Genomic DNA, 21,227 nt, shown 5'->3' with positions numbered 1-21,227 from the left:
AAGGGGAGTGCGGGGTGGGGTGGCGAAGAAGGGGCGAGGAGAGAGGTGGAAGAGGGAGGAGAGGGAGAGAGAGGATAAGAGAGAAGGGTTTCTCCATGTTCTGCCCACTAAAAGATTCACACACACTTCTCTGCATTGAACTTAATTTGCCACGTCTATTCCACCAACCAGTCAATGTCCTTTTAAAGTTCCAAACTGTCATCCTCACAGTTCACAATACCTCCAAATTTTGTATCACCACAAACTTTGAAATTATGCCCTGCACACCAAGATCTAGGTCGTTAATATATATCAGGAAAAGCAGGGGCCCCAACACTGACCACTGCGCAACCCCACTATAAACCTTCCTTTAGTCTGAAAAATATCCATTGACCACTGCTCTCTGTTTCCTGCCACTCAAGACAATCCCGTATCCATGTTGCTAATGTTCCTTTTTAATCCATGAGCTATAACTTTGCTTACAAGTCTGTCATGTGGCACTGTATGGAATGGTTTTTGGAAGTCCATGTACACCACATCCACAACAATGCCCCATGAGCACTCTCTGTTACCTCACCAAAAAACTCCAGCGAGTTAATTAAATGTGATTTTTCTGAAGAAACTAATGCTGACTTTCCTTAATTAACCCAAAGTTGTCCATGTAATTACTAAATTTGGACTGAATGATTGTTTCTAGAGGTTTCCTCATCACTGAAGTTAAATTGACTGGCCAAGACCTCTGCAATTTCCACTCTCACCTCCCTCATTATCCATGGATGTATCTCATCTGGTCCTGGTGCCTTACCAATTTTTGAGTACAGCCAACCTATCCTAATCAATTTTAAACTCTTCTCACGCCTGAATTATCTTATTTTTCACTATGACCTGGTCAGCAACCTCTTTCTTGGTGAAGACAGTTGAAACATGTGAATTTAATCCCTAGGCCATGCTCCCATGAGTGAATTCCTTTTTCAGTCTCACTCCTGTTAGGAAAATTGTTAGGACACCCTGGGCTAGTGAGCAGTCAATTCCAGCTTCACCTGACGTGGAGTCACAACACATGTAAATTAACTAATAATGTTGGAAAATACCCAAAGTCTGTGGCTCTTAGCTGCCCACTAATTACAGTCACCAGGTTTGTAAATTTAAACACATTTTAAATCAAGTCTTTATTAATACTCAAAAATGTTAACATCAATCATCACACTTATCAGTTTAGGTTATACTGCAGAATGCTAAAGTGCAACACCAAACCTTGACCTAACTGAGTGACTGACAAGTATCCAAACAGATATTGGCCTTTATCCGTGATCTGGGGCGAGATTCTCCGACTCCCCCGCCGGGTCGGAGAATCGCCAGGGGGCGGCGTGAATCCCGCCGGCCGCCGCATTCTCCGGCACTGGAGATTCAGTGGGGGCGGGAATCGCGCCCGTCGGTGGGCCCCCCTCGGCGATTCTCCGGCTTGCGATGGGCCAAAGTCCCGCTGCTGTAATGCCTGACCCGCCGGCGTGAGTTAAACCACCTCCCTTACTGGCAGGACCAGGCGGTGCGAGCAGACTCCGTGGTCCTGGGGGGGACGCGGGGCGAACTGGCCCCGGGGGGTGCCCCCCCCAGTGGCCTGGCCCGCGATCGGGGCCCACTGATCCGCGGGCGGGCCTGTGCCGTGGAGGCACTCTTTCCCCTCCGCGTCGGTCATAGCTTTCGCAATGGCCGACGCGGAGGTGACCCCCCCCCCCCCATTGCATGCACGGCAGCATCTGACGCTCCCGCGCATGCGCGGACTTCCGCCGGCTGGCGGAGACCCTTCGGCCCCGGCTGGCGTGGCGCCAAAGGCCTTCCACGCCAGCCTACAGAGCGGCAACCACTCCGGCGTGGGCCTAGCCCCTAAAGGTGAGGGCTGGGCCCCTAAAGGTGCGGAGAAACGCACCTTTGGGGGGGCCCGATGCCGGAGTGGTTCACGCCACTCCATTCCGCCGGGACCCCCTGCCCCGCCGGGTCGGGGAGAATCCCGCCGCTGGTCTCTGTCATCCTCGATGTTTGGTTCTTGGTCTAGTCTGATACTCTGGCTCTGGTCTTCCTTCTGTTGGTGGTATGATGGTCCTCCTCGTGGTGGCCAGTGAAGAGCACCATTGTTGTGTTCTGTTGCTGGCTGCTGCAGAGAGAGATTCTAAGGTGGTGCGGCACCTTTTACCTTCAGGGATTTTGCTTCCTTTTGGGCAGTCCCTGGGTCATTGCCAATCAGTTGATCAAGGTTCGATCATCCTGGACTTCCGGGTGCGGCAATGACCAGCTAAGTCGCACGTTTCGGCAGCTCCCGGTGGAACGGACTTTTGGGCTCTTAATAGGAGCCCCATCGGCAATTTTAACGGCAAATAACACTGTGCGGTAAACCAGAAGGGAATCCCCCCCTGGATACAGATGGAAAAAAGAGAGGAAAGTAGCCGGATTGCGGTGGATCCTCTAGAGCAGCGGCCAGGAAGGCAGGCACAAAGCAAGATGGCGTCGGAAGGAGGCAGTTTAATATGGGGCCCTGACCAACAAGAGTTCCTGCGGCGTTGCGTAGATGAACTCAAAAAGGAGATGAAGAAGGAGCCGTCGGCCCCGATATTACAAGCGATTGAGGGGCTAAAGGAGGAGCAAAAGACCCAGGAACAGGAGCTTCGGGTCGTGAAGGCAAAGGCTGCTGAGAATGAGGACGACATACAGGGCCTGATGGTGAAAACGGAGATCCACGAGGCGCAACACAAAAGATGTGTGGAAAGGCTGGAGGTGCTGGAGAACAATGCGAGGAGGAAGAACCTAAGGATTCTTGGTCTTCCCGAAGGTGCAGAAGGAGTGGACGTCGGGGCTATGTGAGCACGATGCTGCACTCGTTAATGGGATCGGAGGCCCCGATGGGTCCACTGGAGGTGGAGGGAACCTATCGGGTTATGGCGCGAAGACCGAGGCCTGGAGAAATTCCTCGAGCAATAGTGGTGAGATTTCTCCGATACAAGGACAGAGAGATGGTCCTCAGATGGGCAAAGAAAACTCGGAGCAGTAGGTGGGAGAACGCGGTGATCCGCGTATATCAAGATTGGAATGCAGAGGTGGCGAGAAGGAGGGCAAGCTTTAATCGGGCCAAGGCGGTGTTGCATAAAAGGAAGGTCAAATTCGGAATGCTGCAACCGGCAAGACTATGGGTCACACATCTAGGGAAACACCACTACTTCGAAACGGCAGATGAGGCATGGACATTTATTGTCGAGGAGAAGCTGGAGTGAGCGGGCCAGAAAAAGAACGTTTGGGACAAAAGTGGGGGAGTGAATATGCGGGATGATGGGGGGGAAAAGGGGGAAGAGATGACTTCCCAGATTGTTAAACCTGCGACCCTGTAACACGGCTATAGCTATTTCGGATCATGCTCCACATTGGGTGGACCTGGAGATAGGGGAGGAAAAAGAACAGCGTCCACCCTGGAGAATGGACATGGGATTATTGGCAGATGAGGGGGTGTGTTTAAGGGTGAGGGGGTGTATTGAAAGGTACTTGGAACTCAATGATAATGGGGAGGTTCAGGTGGGAGTGGTCTGGGAGGCGCTGAAGGCAGTGGTTAGAGGGGAGCTGATATCTATTAGGGCACATAAAGGAAAGCAGGAGGGTAGGGAAAGGGAGCGGTTGTTGAAAGAACTTCTGAGGGTGGACAGACAATATGCGGAGGCACCGGAGGAGGGGCTGTACAGGGAAAGGCAAAGGCTACATGTAGAATTTGACTTGTTGACTACGGGTAATGCAGAGGCACAATGGAGGAAGGCACAGTGTGTACAGTACGAATATGGGGAGAAGGCGAGCAGGTTGCTGGCCCACCAACTGAGGAAAAGGGGAGCAGCGAGGGAGATAGGGGGGGTGAGAGATGAGGAGGGAGAGATGGAGCGGGGAGCGGAGAGAGTGAATGGAGTGTTCAAGGCATTTTACGAAAGACTATATGAAGCTCAGCTCCCGGACGGGAAGGATAGAATGATGTGCTTTCTGGATCAGCTGGAATTTCCTAAGGTGGAGGAGCAGGAGAGAGTGGGGCTGGGAGCACAGATTGAGACGGAGGAAGTAGTGAAAGGGATTGGGAGCATGCAGGCGGGGAAGGCCCAGGGACCAGACGGATTCCCAGTTGAATTCTATAAGAAATATTTGGACTTGCTGGCCCCGCTACTGATGAGAACATTTAATGAGGCGAGGGAAAGGGGGCAGCTGCCCCCGACTATGTCAGAGGCAACAATATCGCTCCTCCTAAAGAAGGAAAAAGACCCGCTGCAATGCGGGTCATACAGGCCCATTTCCCTCCTGAATGTGGATGCTAAGATTCTGGCCAAGGTAATGGCAATGAGGATAGAGGATTGTGTCCCGGGGGTGGTTCATGAGGACCAAACTGGGTTTGTGAAGGGGAGACAGCTGAATACAAATATACGGAGGCTGCTATGGGTAATGATGATGCCCCCACCAGAGGGGGAAGCGGAGATAGTGGTGGCGATGGATGCCGAGAAAGCATTTGATAGAGTGGAGTGGGATTATTTGTGGGAGGTGTTGAGGAGATTTGGCTTTGGGGACGGGTATATCAGGTGGGTACAGTTGCTGTATAGGGCCCCGATGGCGAGCGTGGTCACGAATGGACGGGGGTCTGACTATTTTCGGCTCCATAGAGGGACGAGGCAGGGATGTCCTCTGTCCCCGTTATTGTTTGCACTGGCGATTGAACCCCTGGCCATAGCACTGAGGGGTTCCAGGAAGTGGAGGGGAGTACTTAGGGGTGGAGAAGAACAACGGGTATCTCTGTATGCGGATGATTTGTTGCTATATGTGGCGGACCCGACGGAGGAGATGCCAGAGATAATGCGGATACTTGGGGAGTTTGGGGATTTTTCAGGGTATAAACTGAACATGGGGAAAAGTGAGTTATTTGTGGTGCATCCGGGGGAGCAGAGCAGAGAGATAGAGGATTTACCGTTGAGGAAGGTAACAAGGGACCTCCGGTACCTGGGGATCCAGATAGCCAAGAATTGGGGTACATTTCATAGGCTTAATTTAACACGGTTGGTGGAACAGATGTAGGAGGATTTCAAGAGATGGGACATGGTGTCCCTGTCATTGGCAGGTAGGGTGCAGGCGGTTAAAATGGTGATCCTCCCGAGATTCCTTTTTGTGATCCAGTGCCTCCCGGTGGTGATCACGAAGGCTTTTTTCAAAAGAATTGAGAAGAGCATTATGAGTTTTGTGTGGGCTGGGAAGACCCCGAGAGTGAGGCGGGGATTCTTGCAGCGTAGTAGGGACAGGGGGGGACTGGCACTACCGAGCCTAAGTGAGTACTACTGGGCCGCCAATGTTTCAATGGTGTGTAAGTGGATGGGAGAAGGGGAGGGAGCGGCGTGGAAGAGATTGGAGAGGGCGTCCTGCAGGGGGACTAGCCTGCAAGCAATGGTGACGGCGCCGTTGCCGTTCTCACCAAAGAAATACACCACAAGTCCAGTGGTGGTGGCTACATTGAGAATTTGGGGGCAGTGGAGACGGCATAGGGGAGTGACGGGAGCTTCGGTGCGGTCCCCGATAAGAAACAATCATAGGTTCGTTCCGGGGAGAATGGATGGGGGATTTGGAGCATGGCAAAGAGCTGGGGTAGCACAACTAAGAGATCTATTTGTAGATGGGACGTTTGCGAGTCTGGGAGCGTTGACCGAGAAATATGGGTTGCCCCAAGGGAATGCATTTTGGTATATGCAAGTGAGGGCTTTTGCGAGGCAACAGGTGAGGGAATTCCCGCAGCTCCCGACGCAGGAAGTGCAGGATAGAGTGATCTCAGAGACATGGGTGGGGGACGGTAAGGTGGCGGACATATACAGGGAGATGAGGGACGAGGGGGAGATCATGGTAGATGAGCTGAAAGGGAAATGGGAAGAAGAACTGGGGGAGGAGATTGAGGAGGGGCTGTGGGCTGATGCCCTACGTAGGGTAAACTCATCGTCCTCGTGTGCCAGGCTAAGCCTGATACAATTTAAGGTGCTACACGGCGCATATGACTGGAGCACGGCTTAGTAAATTTTTTGGGGTAGAGGATAGGTGTGCAAGATGCTCGAGAGGCCCAGCGAATCACACCCACATGTTCTGGTCATGCCCGGCACTACAGGGGTTCTGGGTGGGGGTGGCAAAGGTGCTTTCGAAGGTGGTGGGGGTCCGGGTCGAACCAAGCTGGGGGTTGGCTATATTTGGGGTTGCAGAAGAGCCGCGAGTGCAGGAGGCGAGAGAGGCTGACGTGTTGGCCTTTGCGTCCCTTGTAGCCCGGTGCAGGATATTGTTAATGTGGAAGGAAGCCAAACCCCCGGGTGTGGAGACCTGGATAAACGATATGGCAGGGTTTATAAAGTTAGAACGGATTAAGTTTGTGTTAAGGGGTACGGCTCAGGGGTTCACCAGGCGGTGGCAACCGTTCGTCGACTAGCTCACAGAAAGATAGAGGGAATGGAAAAGAAGTAGACAACAGCAGCAACCCAGGGGGGAGGGGTGGAGGGCGGGGGGGAGGAATCGGACGGACTCTCAGGGATGTTATTGTATATGTATAGGTATTTGGTATATGTAATTGTATATTGGATTGTTGGATTGTATTTTTGGAGAGTATTTATTTTGGACAAGGCAGTTGCCATTTAGTTTTGTTTTTGTTTATATATTACTTATTTATTTGTTTAAAACTGGCCACAGTTATTTATATTGCTTTATTGTTGTGTAAAAGAAACACTACGTATTGTTATGTTTGGCCAAAAAACTTGAATAAAATATATATTTTTTAAAAAGGTTCGATCATCCTGATTAGGTCCAGTCAGGGGCTGCCACATCGATTTCAGGGTGGGCCCTTAATGGCCGTGACTACAGGTATTGGGGACATGTAGGCTTTCCAAATAAGGAGTACAGGTGACACCATGTCTGGTAAACAAACATAATTGACTGAATAATTCTTTTGTTACTGGGATGGCCTGGAGATGGTCTTTTTCCTGTGTATTGTGATGTCTAGGCTGCAGCTTGCTCATCAATGTTTATTTAAACTGCAGCCTGCTTGTCCTCATACTTGGCCAATTCTCCCAGCATCTCTTGCAGGACCCCATCTTAGGTGGTCGTTTGGCCACAGGAGAATCCAGCCCCATAATTGGCAGTTTGAAAAATCGAGAAGGTGCTTACAATTTTCCTCCATGGTAGCTGGTATGACACTGGAGTTAACTGTTCATTGTTTGTTTTTTCACTTTCAGATGACGCCCCAAGAGATCAAATTTGCTGTTCATGTGGAGTCCATTTTGAACCATGTTCCTCAGCCTGAATACAGACAGTTACTGGTGGAAACAATCCAGGTTCTCACTGTTCTCGCTGATCTGGAAGTTCACAGCATTGGTGGTGTCATCTGCGTGGACCACATAGTGCACATGGCTAATGAATACTTTTTGCAGGATCAGGTAATCAGTTCTCCGATTTTGCTGTTTTCTAGTGCTCAGAAACATTGACGGTCACAGAATATTCATAGAATTTACAGTGCAGAAGGAGGCCATTTGGCCCATCGAATTTGCACCGACCCTTGGAAAGAACACCCTACCTAAGCCCACACCTCCACCTTATCCCCGTAACCCAGTAACCCCACCTAACCTTTTTTGGACACTAAGGGTGTGGTAAACCACTGTGTTCCTATATTAAGGGTTGTACGGTAGAACCTGCACGACAGGTACACCTGGGCCCCTGCATGCTAGCTCCGCCCAGGAGCCGGGTTATAAATATGCGTGGCCTTCAGCTCGCAGTTATTTCGTCAGCTGCTGTAGGAGGCCACACTTCAGATACTAATAAAGCCTCAGTTTGAATTCAACTTCGTCTCCAGCCAAATTGATCGTGCCTCAATTTATTAGTATCTGATTCAGAAGATGGACCTCCGGATTAAACCAGATCGACTGCAGCTGGATCCACACGCAAGCAACGCCAGAAAGGACTTTCAGCACTGGCTGGCTTGTTTTGAAGCGTATATCAACGCGGCGCCAACCCCTGTTCCAGAGGCTCAGAAGATTCAAATCTTGTACTCCAGACTCAACTCTAAAATCTTCCCGCTGATCCAGGATGCGCCCAATTACACTGACGCTTAGCTCGACTCAAAGAGAGTTATGAGCAGAAGACGAACACGCTCTTCGCCAGACACGTGCTCGCAATGCGTACTCAACTACCGGGTGAGTCAATCGAGGACGTCTGGCGGGCCCTGATCCCACTAGTTCAGGATTGTGACTGCCTGGACGTTACAGCTAAGGAGCACTCAGATCTCCTTATGAGGGACGCTTTTGTAACTGGGATTGGGTCCGATGTTATCAGGCAGCGGCTCCTAGAAGGGGCCACGCGCGACCTCGCAGAGACTAAAACACTCGCGCTTTCCATGACGGTCGCCCTGCGCAATGTACAGTCCTACGCCCCCAACCGCGCGGCCCACTCCTCCTATGCTTCATGGGCCCCACAGGCAGCCGCCCCAGCGGGGGCACTACCCACTCAATACGCCTGCGCTATGCGCCAGCCAGTGATCTCCGGGGGGGGCCCCGATGCTACTTTTGCGGCCAACAAAGACACCCCCGCCAACGCTGCCCGGCCCGCGCTGCCCTTTGTAATGTAAGGCCTGCGGGAAGAAGGGCCACTACGCAGCGGTGTGCCAGGCCCGCTCAGCGGCAGCGGTCACCCCCCCCCCCCCCCGGTCACAGACAATGGGCGCCGCTATCCTCCCCAGGCCATGTGCGAGCAATGGGCGCCGCCATCTTCTCCCCCGCACAACACGTGCGTTTCATGGGCGCCGCCATCTTGCTCCACCCCCGCAACGTGCGTTCCATGGGCGGCGCCATTTTGTGACTCCCAAGACCTCCGGGCGCCGCCATCTTGTCCACCCCGCAGCACATGGAGACCAACGGCATTTCAGGACCCCAACGCTGCGGCCGCCTCACTACCCGACGATCAACCATGATTCGCATCCATGGTAATCGACCAGTCCAGACCACACACTCTGACCAACGCATCCACCAGCGTGACCTCCTGCCTACTGTACTCCGGGAGCACCGAGAGCTTTGTACATCCAAATACGGTAAGGCGCTGCTCCCTTAAGGTACACCCTACCAATCAAAGTATCTCCCTGGCCTCCGGATCCCATCGTGTAGCGATCCGGGGGTACAGCACAGTCACGCTCACAGTCCAAGGCGTAGAGTTCCACAGTTTTCGCCTCTACGTCCTCCCTAACCTCTGTGTCGCACTTATCCTTGGCCTGGATTTTCAGTGCAACCTCCAGAGCCTGACCCTTAAATTCGGCGGACCCTTACCACCCCTCACTGTGTGCAGCCTCGCGTCCCTAAAGGTCGATCCTCCTTCCCTCTTTGCCAATCTAACTCCAGATTGCAAACCCGTCGCCACCAGGTGCAGACGGTACAGCACCCAGGATAAGGCCTTCATCAGGTCCGAGGTCCAGCGGTTGCTTCATCAAGGCCAGCAACAGTCCCTGGAGAGCTCAAGTGGTAGTGGTTAAGTCTGGGGAGAAAAATCGAATGGTCGTGGACTACAGCCAGACCATCAACAGGTACACGCAGCTCGACGCGTACCCGCTCCCACGCATATCTGACATGGTTAACCAGATTGCACAGTACCGGGTCTTCTCAACGGTGGACCTGAAATCCGCCTACCACCAGCTCCCCATCCGTAAATCAGACCGCCCATACACCGCCTTTGAGGCAGACGGCCGGCTATATCACTTCCTTAGGGTCCCCTTCGGCGTCACCAATGGGGTTTCGGTCTTCCAAAGGGAGATGGACCGAATGGTCGACCGGTACGGCTTGCGGGCCACGTTTCTGTACCTAGACAATGTGACCATCTGCGGCCATGATCAGCAGGACCACGACGCCAACCTCGCTAAATTTCTCCGCACCGCCACTCTCCTCAACCTCATGTATAACAAGGAGACGTGTGTGTTCCGTACAAACCACTTAGCCATCCTCGGCTACGTGGTCCAGAATGGAGTTCTGGGGCCCGATCCCGACCGCATGCGCCCCCTCATGGAGCTTCCCCTCCCCCACTGCCCCAAGGCCCTCAAACGCTGCCTGGGGTTCTTCTCGTATTACGCTCAGTGGGTCCCAAACTATGCGGCCAAGGCCCGCCCACTCATTCAATCCACTCATTTCCCCCTGACGGCAGAGGCCCAACAGGCCTTCGCCCGGATCAAAGCTGATATTGTCAAAGCTGGAATGCACGCTGTAGACGAAACACTTCCTTTCCAAGTAGAAAGCGACGCATCGACGTCGCCCTTGCCGCCACCCTCAACCAGGCAGGCAGGCCCGAGGCATTCTTTTCCCGCATTCCCCTCCGAAATTCGGCACTCATCCGTCGAAAAGGAGGCCCAGGCTATCGTTGAGGCTGTGCGACATTGGAGGCATTACCTGGCTGGCAGGAGATTTACTCTCTTCACTGACCAACGGTCGGTAGCCTTCATGTTCAACAACATTCTGCCTTCAGCTCGCAGCCATTTCGTCAGCTGCTGTAGGAGGCCACACTTCAGATACTAATAAAGCCTCAGTTTGAATTCAACTTCGGCTCCAGCCAAATTGATCGTGCCTCAAAGGGCAATTTAGCATGGCCAATCCACCTAACCTGCACATTTTTGGACTGTGGGAGGAAACCGGAGCACCCGCAGGAAACCCACGCACACACGGGGAGAACGTGCAGACTCCGCACAGACAGTGACCCAAGCCGGGAATCATACCTGGGACTCTGGAGCTGTGAAGCAACTGTGCGAACCACTGTGCTACCATGCTTCCCTCAGAGGAATATATCAGGGGAATATTTGAGAACATTGGGAGTAGATAGAGTACTTTGATAAGGGAAACCATTTTTATTACTGCTTTATTACATTTGATCATTGTTTTATCCTCCCAACAAATATTTACAGCTAGAGCGTTTTCCAGTGCGTATATTTATAATTCTAACATTCTATTATCCAGAAAATTCTGGAATCACTCGGTCCCAACATTCTGCACAGGAGACATGACCATGTCATCACATGACAAGAGACCTTACATTTTTTAGTTGCAGAAAAATCTTGTACCATTTAGATATTGTGATAATCGTGAACTCCTTTTAAAGTGATGACAAAGTTGTTACACAATTAAATTAATTTTCGGAAAACTCAAGAATCTGACCGCACTGTAGGAGGTGACGGAGCGATGACCATTGTACTGTCCCCATACTCTCCGTATTTTCGTATTCTCTTGCAAGACACCTTCAGTGTTTTTCCAATTATTTTATTACATGTCTGAAGACCAATATCCCAGAATCTCGAGCAGTTATTTTCCAGCTTTAGGTAAGCTCACAACTTGTGGAAAAATCAAATATTATAGCCCGTTCTCTCAGTCGAGAATTTTTAGGTTGACACTAAGAATTACGCAGTTTATGGTCAGTTCTTTGTCTACTGGAATGGAAGTTGCTGAAATAAAAGCAATAATAGATGTCGTAAATAGAAGATGGATAAACTCAGTGGGTCTGGCAGCATCTGTGGAGAGAGAAACGGAGGCAATGCTTCAAGTCCAGCATGGTGGCACAGTGGTTAGCACTGCTGCCTCACAGCGCCAGGGTCCTGGGTTCAGTTGTGACCTTTGGTGACTGTGCGGAGTTTGCATGTTCCCCCCGTGTCTGCATGGGTTTCCTCCCACAGTCCAAAGATTTGCAGGTTAGGGGGATTAGCCATGATAAATTGTCCTTTAGTGTCCAGAGGTGTTCAGGTTTGGTGGGGTTACGTGGATAGGGCAGGGGAGTTGGCCTCAGCAAGGTGCTATTTTGGGGGAGACGGTGCAAACTCGATGAAACAAATGTCCTCCATCTGCACTGTCGGGATTCTATGGATGCTGGAAGGTCTCAGAAACAGCATCACTCAGCATCAACTCATTTCTTTTTAGGGGACCTGCCGTAAAACTGCCTCTGGAAAAGGAGAAGTCCTTGGGCGGAAATATTCACCTGGCCCCATCCCCTCCCCGTGGCATATTTTCCAGCAGCAGCCCACCATTGGCCCGCAGCGGGATATTCTATCCCACCGATACCCACGGGATTTTGAGTGTCCCACAGCCTCCACCATTGGAAAACGCACCACGGGCGGTCGTCATCGGCAGAGTTGATGCAGGAAGGATGTTTCCGATGATGGAGGTGTACTGCAATAGGGTTCACAGTCTGCGGATACAGGGTAGACCATTTAGGACAGAGATAATGACAAATTTCTTCACCTAGAGAGTGGTGAGCATGTGATCATAATGAATGGCGGATCAGGCTCGATAGGCCGAATGGTCGACCTCCTGCTCCTTATTCTTTCTATGATTTTATGTTTCTAAAACATGATTTGGGTTGGGAGGAAAAACAATAAAAAGGAAAATAATGAAACCTTTATAGAAACAGGAATGACATTGTAGACAAATAAGATTTCGGCATATACGAAAGACTGGAGATTTGAGGTTGGTGAAAGACCCGTGGCTAGAACACCGACGTTGTACAGTGCTTATCGTGCAAAGTTGGAACTGTGTTCAAGTGACATGTTATAATTTTCCATTCTGTTTCTGTTGCAGAAATCCCTCGGTGCAAGTGACTCCTTATTAGAGCTTGACGCAGCCACGAGAGTGTGCAACTTGTTTTATGACAGTGCTCCAAGTGGGAGCTACGGCACCATGACTTATCTGACGAAAGCTGTTTCTACCTATGTACAGGAATTCCTGCCAAGCACTGGCTGCTTCATGCAGTAGATACATAAACTGTGAAAGCACAATGAAGAACATCACTCTGATGATTTTATATTCCATCGCCCATAACTTTAAGTTAATATATTTCTTACAAAATTATGATATCTGAATTGCAATAATGCATGTGATAATAAGAAACGTGTATCAGGCAAATACTCTTATATTTGGCTGCTATTTATTTGGCTCAGTTGGAATCGCTTTTTCGCTTGAAGGAGTTGACGGGACAGAATTTCACTCACTTTGAAGATTCACCTGTAAATATATTTAACTATTTAGAGAGCTACTAAACCCAACAGTTAGAAAAGTGGTAAGCCAACATTGCAAGTTTCTGGAAAGTCTTTTGTACATATGGCCGGAATTTTCCGGCCGTTAGGATTTCCTGTTCCCACCGGCAGTGCCCTCCTGCCAACGGTTTCCTGGCGGTGTGGGATGGTTTCAATTGGAAATCCCACTGTGACGGGAGAAGAGAATCCCAACACCAGCGAACGGTGAGAAACCAGAGAATCCAGCCCTTAATGTCGATACAAAGCCTCCAGTTTGTCAGGTCTAGGAAAGGTTGGGAAGTTATGATAAGCTAGATGCTTGGTGGCATACAAAGAAGTTATTGGATTCAATTAACGTAGATGATTCTGATTCCGTGCAACATTGATGATTCCGTTGTTTATCGGATATCCAATGGAGTGGATTCTCCAGTCCCCCAGCCGCGTGTTTCTCAGGGTCACGCCGTTCATTGGCGCTGGATTCTCTACTCCTGCCGCTTGACAACGGGAATTCCCATTGAAGCCGCCCCTAACCGCCATGAAACCTGCAGGCGAGGATGCAGGGCCTGCGGGAACAGGGAATTCCAATGGCCGAAAAATTCCCGCCAATATATATTCTACACTGGAGAGGTCAGACAGATTTTGTTTATATTTTATAGATTTATCTCAAACAAGAGGGGTAACGTAGAAACAAAGGGGGATTTTACAGCCCGTCCTGCCGGGGAGATCTTCCTTCCCGCCAAGGGCAAACCCCCACCCTCACTGTGGCTGTTGCCCAGCAGTGGAACGGGTGAGCCATGAAAAATGCCGTAGACAACGGCGCAACGAGAAGATCCTGCCAGTGGCCAATCGTGAACTGCCTCTGATCCCACACCAGGGCTTTATTTTCATTGTTTAATGGGTTGTGGACATTTATTGTCCATCCCTTATTGCCCTCGAGAGAGAGAGAGAGAGAGAGAGTGGTGGTGAGCTGCCTTCTTAAACCATTGCAGTCCATGTGGTGTAGGTACACCCACTGTGCAGTTAGGGAGGGAGTTCCAGGATTTTGACCCAGCGACAGTGAAGGAACGGCGATATATTTCCAAGTCAGGGTGCTGACTGACTTGGAGGGAACTCCAGGTGGTGGTGTTCTCGGGTGTCTGCTGCTCTTGTCCTTGTTAACCATCCTGAGACAAACTGAGTCAGAGATTTCCTAGTTAGGAATGTACTGGAATGTTTTGAAATAGAATCCTATATTTGTTAAGTGGGAATAAGATGAATGAGAGAACATTTAGCTCTGGTGGCAGTTAGATATTGGGGTAAAATCAAGCTATATTTAATGTTTTTGTGAATTTGCATGAATTGCATTTAGCAAAATGTAAAAAATAATCGTAGGTCAAACTATACCACAAGGAATGCAGCTGTTCCAGAGGCAGCTCATGCTTACCTTTTCAAGGGCAATTATCATAGAATCCCAGAGAATTATAGAATCCCTACATTGCAAACGGAGGCCATTCAGCCTATCATGTCTGCACCGACCCTGTGAAAGAGCACCCCACGTAGGCCCAATCCTGCACCCTTTCCCTGTGACCCCACCTCGGGGCAACTTAGCATGGCCAATCCACCTAACCTGCACATCGTTGGAATGTGGGAGGAAACCCACACAGGCACGGGAAAAATGTGCAAACTCCACACAGATCGTCACCTGAGGTCAGAATCGAATCTGGGTCCTTTGCGCTGTGAGGTATCATGACTAACCACTGTGTCACCGTACCGCCGGGTTGGGCAATAAATGCTGGCCTCGCCAGCGAAGCCCACATCCCGTAAAGGAATAAAAATACGTGCGTCCACTCACTGTTCGCATTTATATAACGAGATTGGCATCAATACAATATGGTACCAATGTTGTGCAATGCATATCCCACAGAGATGCACAGCAGTCGTGAAAATATATTAAACTTCTAAGAGTGATAACTAGTAACAAGCTAAATATGTTTAAATACATAATACCGATGTCTTATAGAGCACGTGATAGGTTTTGCCATTAATGAAATATTGTAATAACTTCATTAGCAATGGCAAGGGCAAGCTGCTTGCAATAATAAAATCTGCACCTGCTTTATCGAATTTTCAATGAGAAATTTGAATGTTTAATGTTTATATTTGGAGATATCCTGAGCACCTGGTTGTGGCATCAATATGCTACTGCAGTGTTACTTCAAGTGATTTGCACTGGTATTTCTCTGGTGTTTAACAACCAGATGTGTTAGCCAAGCCAGCAGACCAGCGGTCCTCAGACAGATGGCTACCAGCTAGGTGAAAGCATGGGTGACAACAGGAGAGCACTGTGGAGTTCTGAGGAGGGAAAATCTGAATTATAAATTGCAATGATTTAAACTTTCTTTGAAAGACCAGTTATAAAATGTGATGCAGCACTGAAAGGTGTGCAGAAAACAGTAGCCCCAGAGCTACTCATATTTGTGACAGCATGGACTGTGGTGATAAATATTTTGACTGAAGTTTTTTTATGAGCCAGATTACAGTTGGCTCAGGTTACAAGCAGACTGAAGGTCACACAACTTCCACAACATAGATACTGGGTCACAAGGTATAAAGTAGGAAGTCGAGCTTTTTTAAATATTCATTTTTATGGGATGTAGGCCAGCATTTATTGCATATCCTTAATTTTCCCTAAGAAGGTGGTGGTAAGTTGCCTTCTTGAACCGCTGCAGTCCTTGAGATGTAGGTACACGTACTGTGCTGTTAGGGAGGGAGTTCCAGGATTTTGCCCCAGCAACAGTGAAGGAGCGCCGATATATTTCCAAGACAGGGTGGTGAGTGACTTGGAGGGGAACCTCCAAGTGGTGGGGTTCCCAGGTATCTGCTGCTCTTGTCCTTCTAGAAGGTAGTGGTCATGGGTTTGGAAGGTGCTGTCGAAGGAACCTTGGTGAGTTTCTGCAGTGCATCTTGTAGATGGTGCACACGGCTGCCACTGTGCTTCGGTGGTGGAAGGAGTTAATGTTTGTGGTAGGGGTCCAATCGAGCGGGGTTGATTTGTCCTGGACACTGTTGAGCGTCCTGAATGTCGATGGAGTTGCACTTATCCAGGCATGTGATAGTTTTCTATCACACTCCTGACTTGTACCTTGTGAGTGGTGGACAGGCTTTGTGGAGTCAGGAGGTGAGTTACTCTCCTCAGAAGGGGGAGAAGGTAGTGATGTGATAATGCCACTAGACTAGCAATCCAGAAACCTAAACTACTGTTCTGGGAACATGGGTTTGAATCCCACCATGGCAGCTGTCGGAACTTAACTTCAATTAATATGAATTAATAATAGGAATTAAGAACAAAGAAACGTACAGCACAGGAACAGGCCCTTCGGCCCTCCAAGCCTGCACCGACCATGCTGCTCGTCTGACCTAAAATCTTCTACACTTCCATGTCCGTATCCCTCTATTCCCATTCTATTCATATGTTTGTCAAAACACCCTTTAAACGTAACTATCGTACTGCTTCCACCACCTCCTCCAGCAGCGAGCTCCAGGCACCCACTAACCTCTGTGTAAAGAAACTTCCTTCACACATCTCTCTAAACTTTCCCCCTCATACCTTAAACCTATGCCCCCTCGTAAGTGACTCTTCCACCGTGAGAAAAAGCTTCTGACTATCCACTCTGTCCATGATGCTCGTCTTGTGACCATGAAGACATTGTCGATTGTTGTAAAAACCCATCTGGTTCACTTCATGTTCTTTAGGGAAGGAAATCTGCGTCCTTACCAGGTCAGTGGTTAGCACTGCTGCCTCACAGCGTCAGGGACCCGGGTATAATTCCGACCTTGGTTGACTGTCTGTGTGGAATTTGCACTTTCTCCCCGTGTCTGCGTGAGATTCCTCCGGGAGCTCTGGTTTCCTCCCACAGTCCAAAGATGTGCAGGTGAGGTGGATTGGCCATGCTAAATTGCCCGTTAATGTCCAAAGATGTGCAGGGTAGGTGGGGTTACGGGAATCGGGCGGGGGAGTGAGCCTAGGTGGGGCGCTCTTTCAGAGGGTGGGTGCAGACCCAATGGGCCGGATAGCCTCCTTCTGCACTGTTAGAAATTCTAAGGATCTCAGAACTTGTAATTGCGCAATAGTCTCTATACTCGTCATACTGGGGCTTGGGTACATGACATAGCTGAACATATAACCCATCTTGACACAGTAGCAATCTTTTCCTTCAGCAAGAATGAACAATTGCTCCAGGTTCCTGAACTGAAATCAAATAACAACCATTAATACCGAAGCTACTTCAACAACAATAATGTAAGATGTTAAATGTCACAAAACTTCCCCAGGAACTTCACAGAAGAATTGTCAAAGCACACATGGCAATGAAGGCGACCAGGGCACCTGAAGGAGCATCTGAAAGGAGGGTAGACAGGCAGAGAGGTTTATGAAGGGCGCAGGCAGCTGAAGATGGTCAGGGGTGTGCCGATTTTTCAGAGGGCTGTGAGGCTCGAGGAGATTCCAGCAATGAGGATGGGCAAGGCCATGAAGGGAGCAGTAAACCAAGATGATAATTTTGAAATTGAGTTGTTACTGGACAAGGAACCAGTCAGCATCCACGGGGCGAGGAACAAACGAGAATTGGTGCAAGTTAAGCTCTGCCGGAGTACTTATTTTCACTTTTTGGCCATTGTTCTGAATTTTCCCAGGCCAGCACCAAATGAACACTTGCCATTTTTAATATTTTTAAAAATGTATAGTTTTGTAAAACGAGGAGTAATACACAGGACAAAAAGCAAAGAAGCCCAGTGCAATATCGGTGCATCCTCATGACCACAATACCTGCTGGCTTGTAAACTTTGTGCAACTAAGGACAGTTTCCCAAAGAAGTGAGATTGCTAATAAATTACGGTGATATTTGAGCCTTTTGAAAGTGCTGGGAATCTATTTTATTTAATCTCGTTGGAAAATGCATTAAATATTTATTTATGTTGATACTTGTTAGAGCAATCCTCCAGACAATGAAGAGTTTGAGCAGTCAGGATGCTTGAAAATCCCACACATTTCTTTACAGTATTATCATCCCTATGTTGTCTGTTACTTTGTGCGATTTGCAAGAACTCAATGATGAAGTTCTTCTTACAAAAGTGTTCACTTGTTATTGTCGCCGTGCTGTCCCCGAGGTGAACTGCTGAAAGAAGAAACCTGATTTCATTATTGCTCTTATTTTACTTTTTCTGTTACACTGTGAATAGTATTTGGGGACTTATTTGTTTTTTTTTTACCAAGATGGAGAAAGCAGGGAATCTAAATAGAAAACACTGGAAAGCAGCTCAAGCAGCATTTGTATGAACATACGAACAAGAAGCAGGAGTGGGCCATTTGGCCCTTCGAGCCTGTTCCGCCATTTAATAAGATCATGGCTGATCTGATAGTAACCTCGAATCTGCATCCCACCTACCCCACCGATAACCTTTCACCCGCTCGCTTACCAAGAATCTATCCATCTCTGCCTTACAAATATTCAAAGACTCTGCTTCCAGGATGTTCAAAATGGCACACTTTTCAGGAAGAGATTTGCAAAGACTCATGCTCCTCGGAGAGAAAAAATGTTGCCTCATAAAAGAACAAAGAAAGGTACAACACAGAAACAGGCCCTTTGGCCCTCCAAGCCTGCGCCGAACAAATGCTCGTCTAACCTAAAACCATCTACACTTCCGGGGTCCGTATCCCTCTAGTCCCATCCTGTTCATGTATTTGTCAAGATGCCCCTTAAACTTCACTATCGTCCCTGCTTCCACCACCTCCTCCGGCAGTGGCTTCCAGGCACCCACAATCCTCTGTGTAAAATAACTTGCCTCGTACATCTCCTCTAAACCTTGCCCCTCGCACCTTAAACCTATGTCCCCTAGTAATTGACTCTTCCAACCTGGGAAAAAGCTTCTGACTATTAACTCTGTCAATGCTGCTCATAATTTTGTAGACTTCTATCAGGTTGCCCCTCAACCTCTCTTTCCAGTGAGAACAAACCGAGTTTATGGCTGTTTTAAATGGGTGACCCCTAGTTCTAGATTTTCCTAAAAGAGGAAGCATCCTCTCCACATCCACCCTGTCAATACCCCTCACAATCGTTCAGGTTTCAACCAAGTCGCCTCTTACTCTTCTAAACTCCAATGGATTCAAACCTAACCTGTCCACCCTTTGTTCATCAGACAACCCACCCATTCCAGCTATCAGTCTGGTAAACCTTCTCTGATACATATTTGCTGCTTATTCCGCTCAATATGTTAGATTTTGTCTTAGAATTCGAACGTTCGTGTACAGCCGATTAATAAGCATGATAGCAGAACAAGACTCAGTAATATTACAATTATTAAACATGCAATCTACCATGCCATAGAAATCATGCACACCCACCATATTAGTGAAGTTTGAACATTTCCTTCATTAACTTTATTTATTAAGTAGTGATTTTTGATGTATTAATTTGTTAACTACAAGGCATATGGATTTATAGAAAACCAGTAAGGTTTAATACTTTTTATTAACTTAGAAAATGGAACATGCTTATGAGATATAATGCTTTTTGAATTAGATTATCTGATAGATTCGTACATTTTCAGATCCAAGTAACATAGCTGTCTCCTGACCTGCATATTTAACATATTGAAGAAAAGTATGTTGTTTTCAAAGGCTTATGATGCATAGTAAATACCTTTGCAAAGAATAGGTAGGAGACAATTGTGAGAAAATGCATGGAAGTAATTCAAAGACAAGTGGCTTTGGGTCTCCTTGTCTTCATCCATCTAGTCTGAAGCCACGTTATGATGCTTTTCGATTGAAGGGGCATGCTTTCAGTGTGTTTGTTGCTAATCTACTTAAATGCGACAATGTTCTCAAATCACAAATTATAAACAGCCTGTTGTTAAACTTTCAAACTGTTACTATATTTAAGCCATATTTATATTTCTCAGCATGTGAATAAAATCGAGGAATGCACACAAGAAGTGTCATTTATGCTTTGTGTTTGCTCGTGTTTTCTTTAGAACTTCAGGTCAGTGAATTGCAACTGATTAAAATTGCCTCAGCTCCAAAACATTGGGGGCGGGATTCTCCACTCCCACGCCGAAGTGGCCGCACCGTCGTGAACGCCGTCGAGGTTCACGATGGCGCGGAACGGCCCCGGTCCCGACCGATTCAGGCCCTGACAATGGGCCAGTATCGGGGCCGCGTCATCTACCCGCGCCAGGCCTTGTCGCTCGCGTAAAAGCGGCGCCGCATAGATGACGCGGCCGGCGCCGCATAACGGACGTCATCCGCGCATGCGTGGTTGTCGTCCTCTCTAAGTCCGCCCCGCAAGAAGATGGCGGACGGATCTTGCGGGGCGGCGGAAGGAAGGAGGTCCTCCTTCAGAGAGGATAGCCCGACGATCGGTGGGCACCGATCGCGGGCCACCCCACATTCCAGGTGAAGCCTGGTGCAGGATCCCCCCTCGCCCCCCCACAGGCCGCCCCCCCAGCGTTCACGCACCGCCCACGACTGCAGTGACCAGGGGCGAAATTCTCCCCCAACGGCGGGATGCCCGCCGACTGGCGCCAAAGCCGGCGCAAATCAGACGGGCATCGCGCCGGCAAAAAGGTGCGGAAGTCTCCGCATCTTTGGCGGCCTAGCCCCAACATTGAGGGGCTAGGCCGACGCCGGAGGGATTTCCGCCCCGCCAGCTGGCGGAAATGGCGTTTGTTGCCCCGCCAGCTGGCGCGGAAATGCGGCGCATGCGCGGGAGCGTCAGCGGCCGCTGTCAGTTTCCCAGCGCATGCGCAGGAGCGTCAGCGGCCGCTGTCAGTTTCCCGCGCATGCGCAGTGGGGAGAGTCACTTCCGCCTCCGCCATGGTGGAGACCATGGTGGAGGCGGAAGGGAAAGAGTGCCCCACGACACAGGCCCGCCCGCGGATCGGTGGGCCCCGATCGCGGGCCAGGCCACCGTGGGGGCACCCCCCGAGGTCAGATCGCCCCGCGCCCCCCCCCCCCAGGACCCCGGAGCCCGCCCACGCTGCCTGGTCCCGCCGGTAAATACCAGGTTTGATTTACGTCGGCGGGACAGGCAATTCCTGGGCGGGACTTCGGCCCATCCGGGCCGGAGAATCCAGCGGGATGTCCCGCCAACCGGCGCGGCCGGATTCCCGCCCCCGCCCAATCTCCGGGAGCGGACACTTCGGCGGGGGCGGGATTCACGGCGGC

General features: G+C 49.6%; 1 protein-coding gene across 5 annotated transcripts in view; it reads left to right on the top strand.

The window, feature by feature from the left end:
- The window catches only part of LOC140428213 (phosphorylase b kinase regulatory subunit alpha, liver isoform-like), a 265,545-nt gene extending 250,415 nt beyond the window's left edge, over nucleotides 1-15,130 (top strand). For all 5 annotated transcript variants that reach the window (XM_072514418.1, XM_072514420.1, XM_072514421.1 and 2 more), the window contains 2 exons: nucleotides 7,242-7,442; nucleotides 12,594-15,130. In XM_072514418.1, coding sequence (XP_072370519.1) covers nucleotides 7,242-7,442; nucleotides 12,594-12,767 — 375 coding nt within the window. In that variant the 3' untranslated portion in view covers nucleotides 12,768-15,130. The remainder of the gene's footprint in view (nucleotides 1-7,241; nucleotides 7,443-12,593) is intronic.
- The last annotated feature ends 6,097 nt before the right edge of the window (nucleotides 15,131-21,227 follow it).

Source organism: Scyliorhinus torazame, chromosome 8 (assembly GCF_047496885.1).
Source record: "Scyliorhinus torazame isolate Kashiwa2021f chromosome 8, sScyTor2.1, whole genome shotgun sequence".
NCBI classification, from domain to species: domain Eukaryota; kingdom Metazoa; phylum Chordata; class Chondrichthyes; order Carcharhiniformes; family Scyliorhinidae; genus Scyliorhinus; species Scyliorhinus torazame.
The sequence above is the reverse complement of the archived record's forward strand: the minus strand, read 5'-3'. Positions and strand labels throughout refer to the sequence as shown.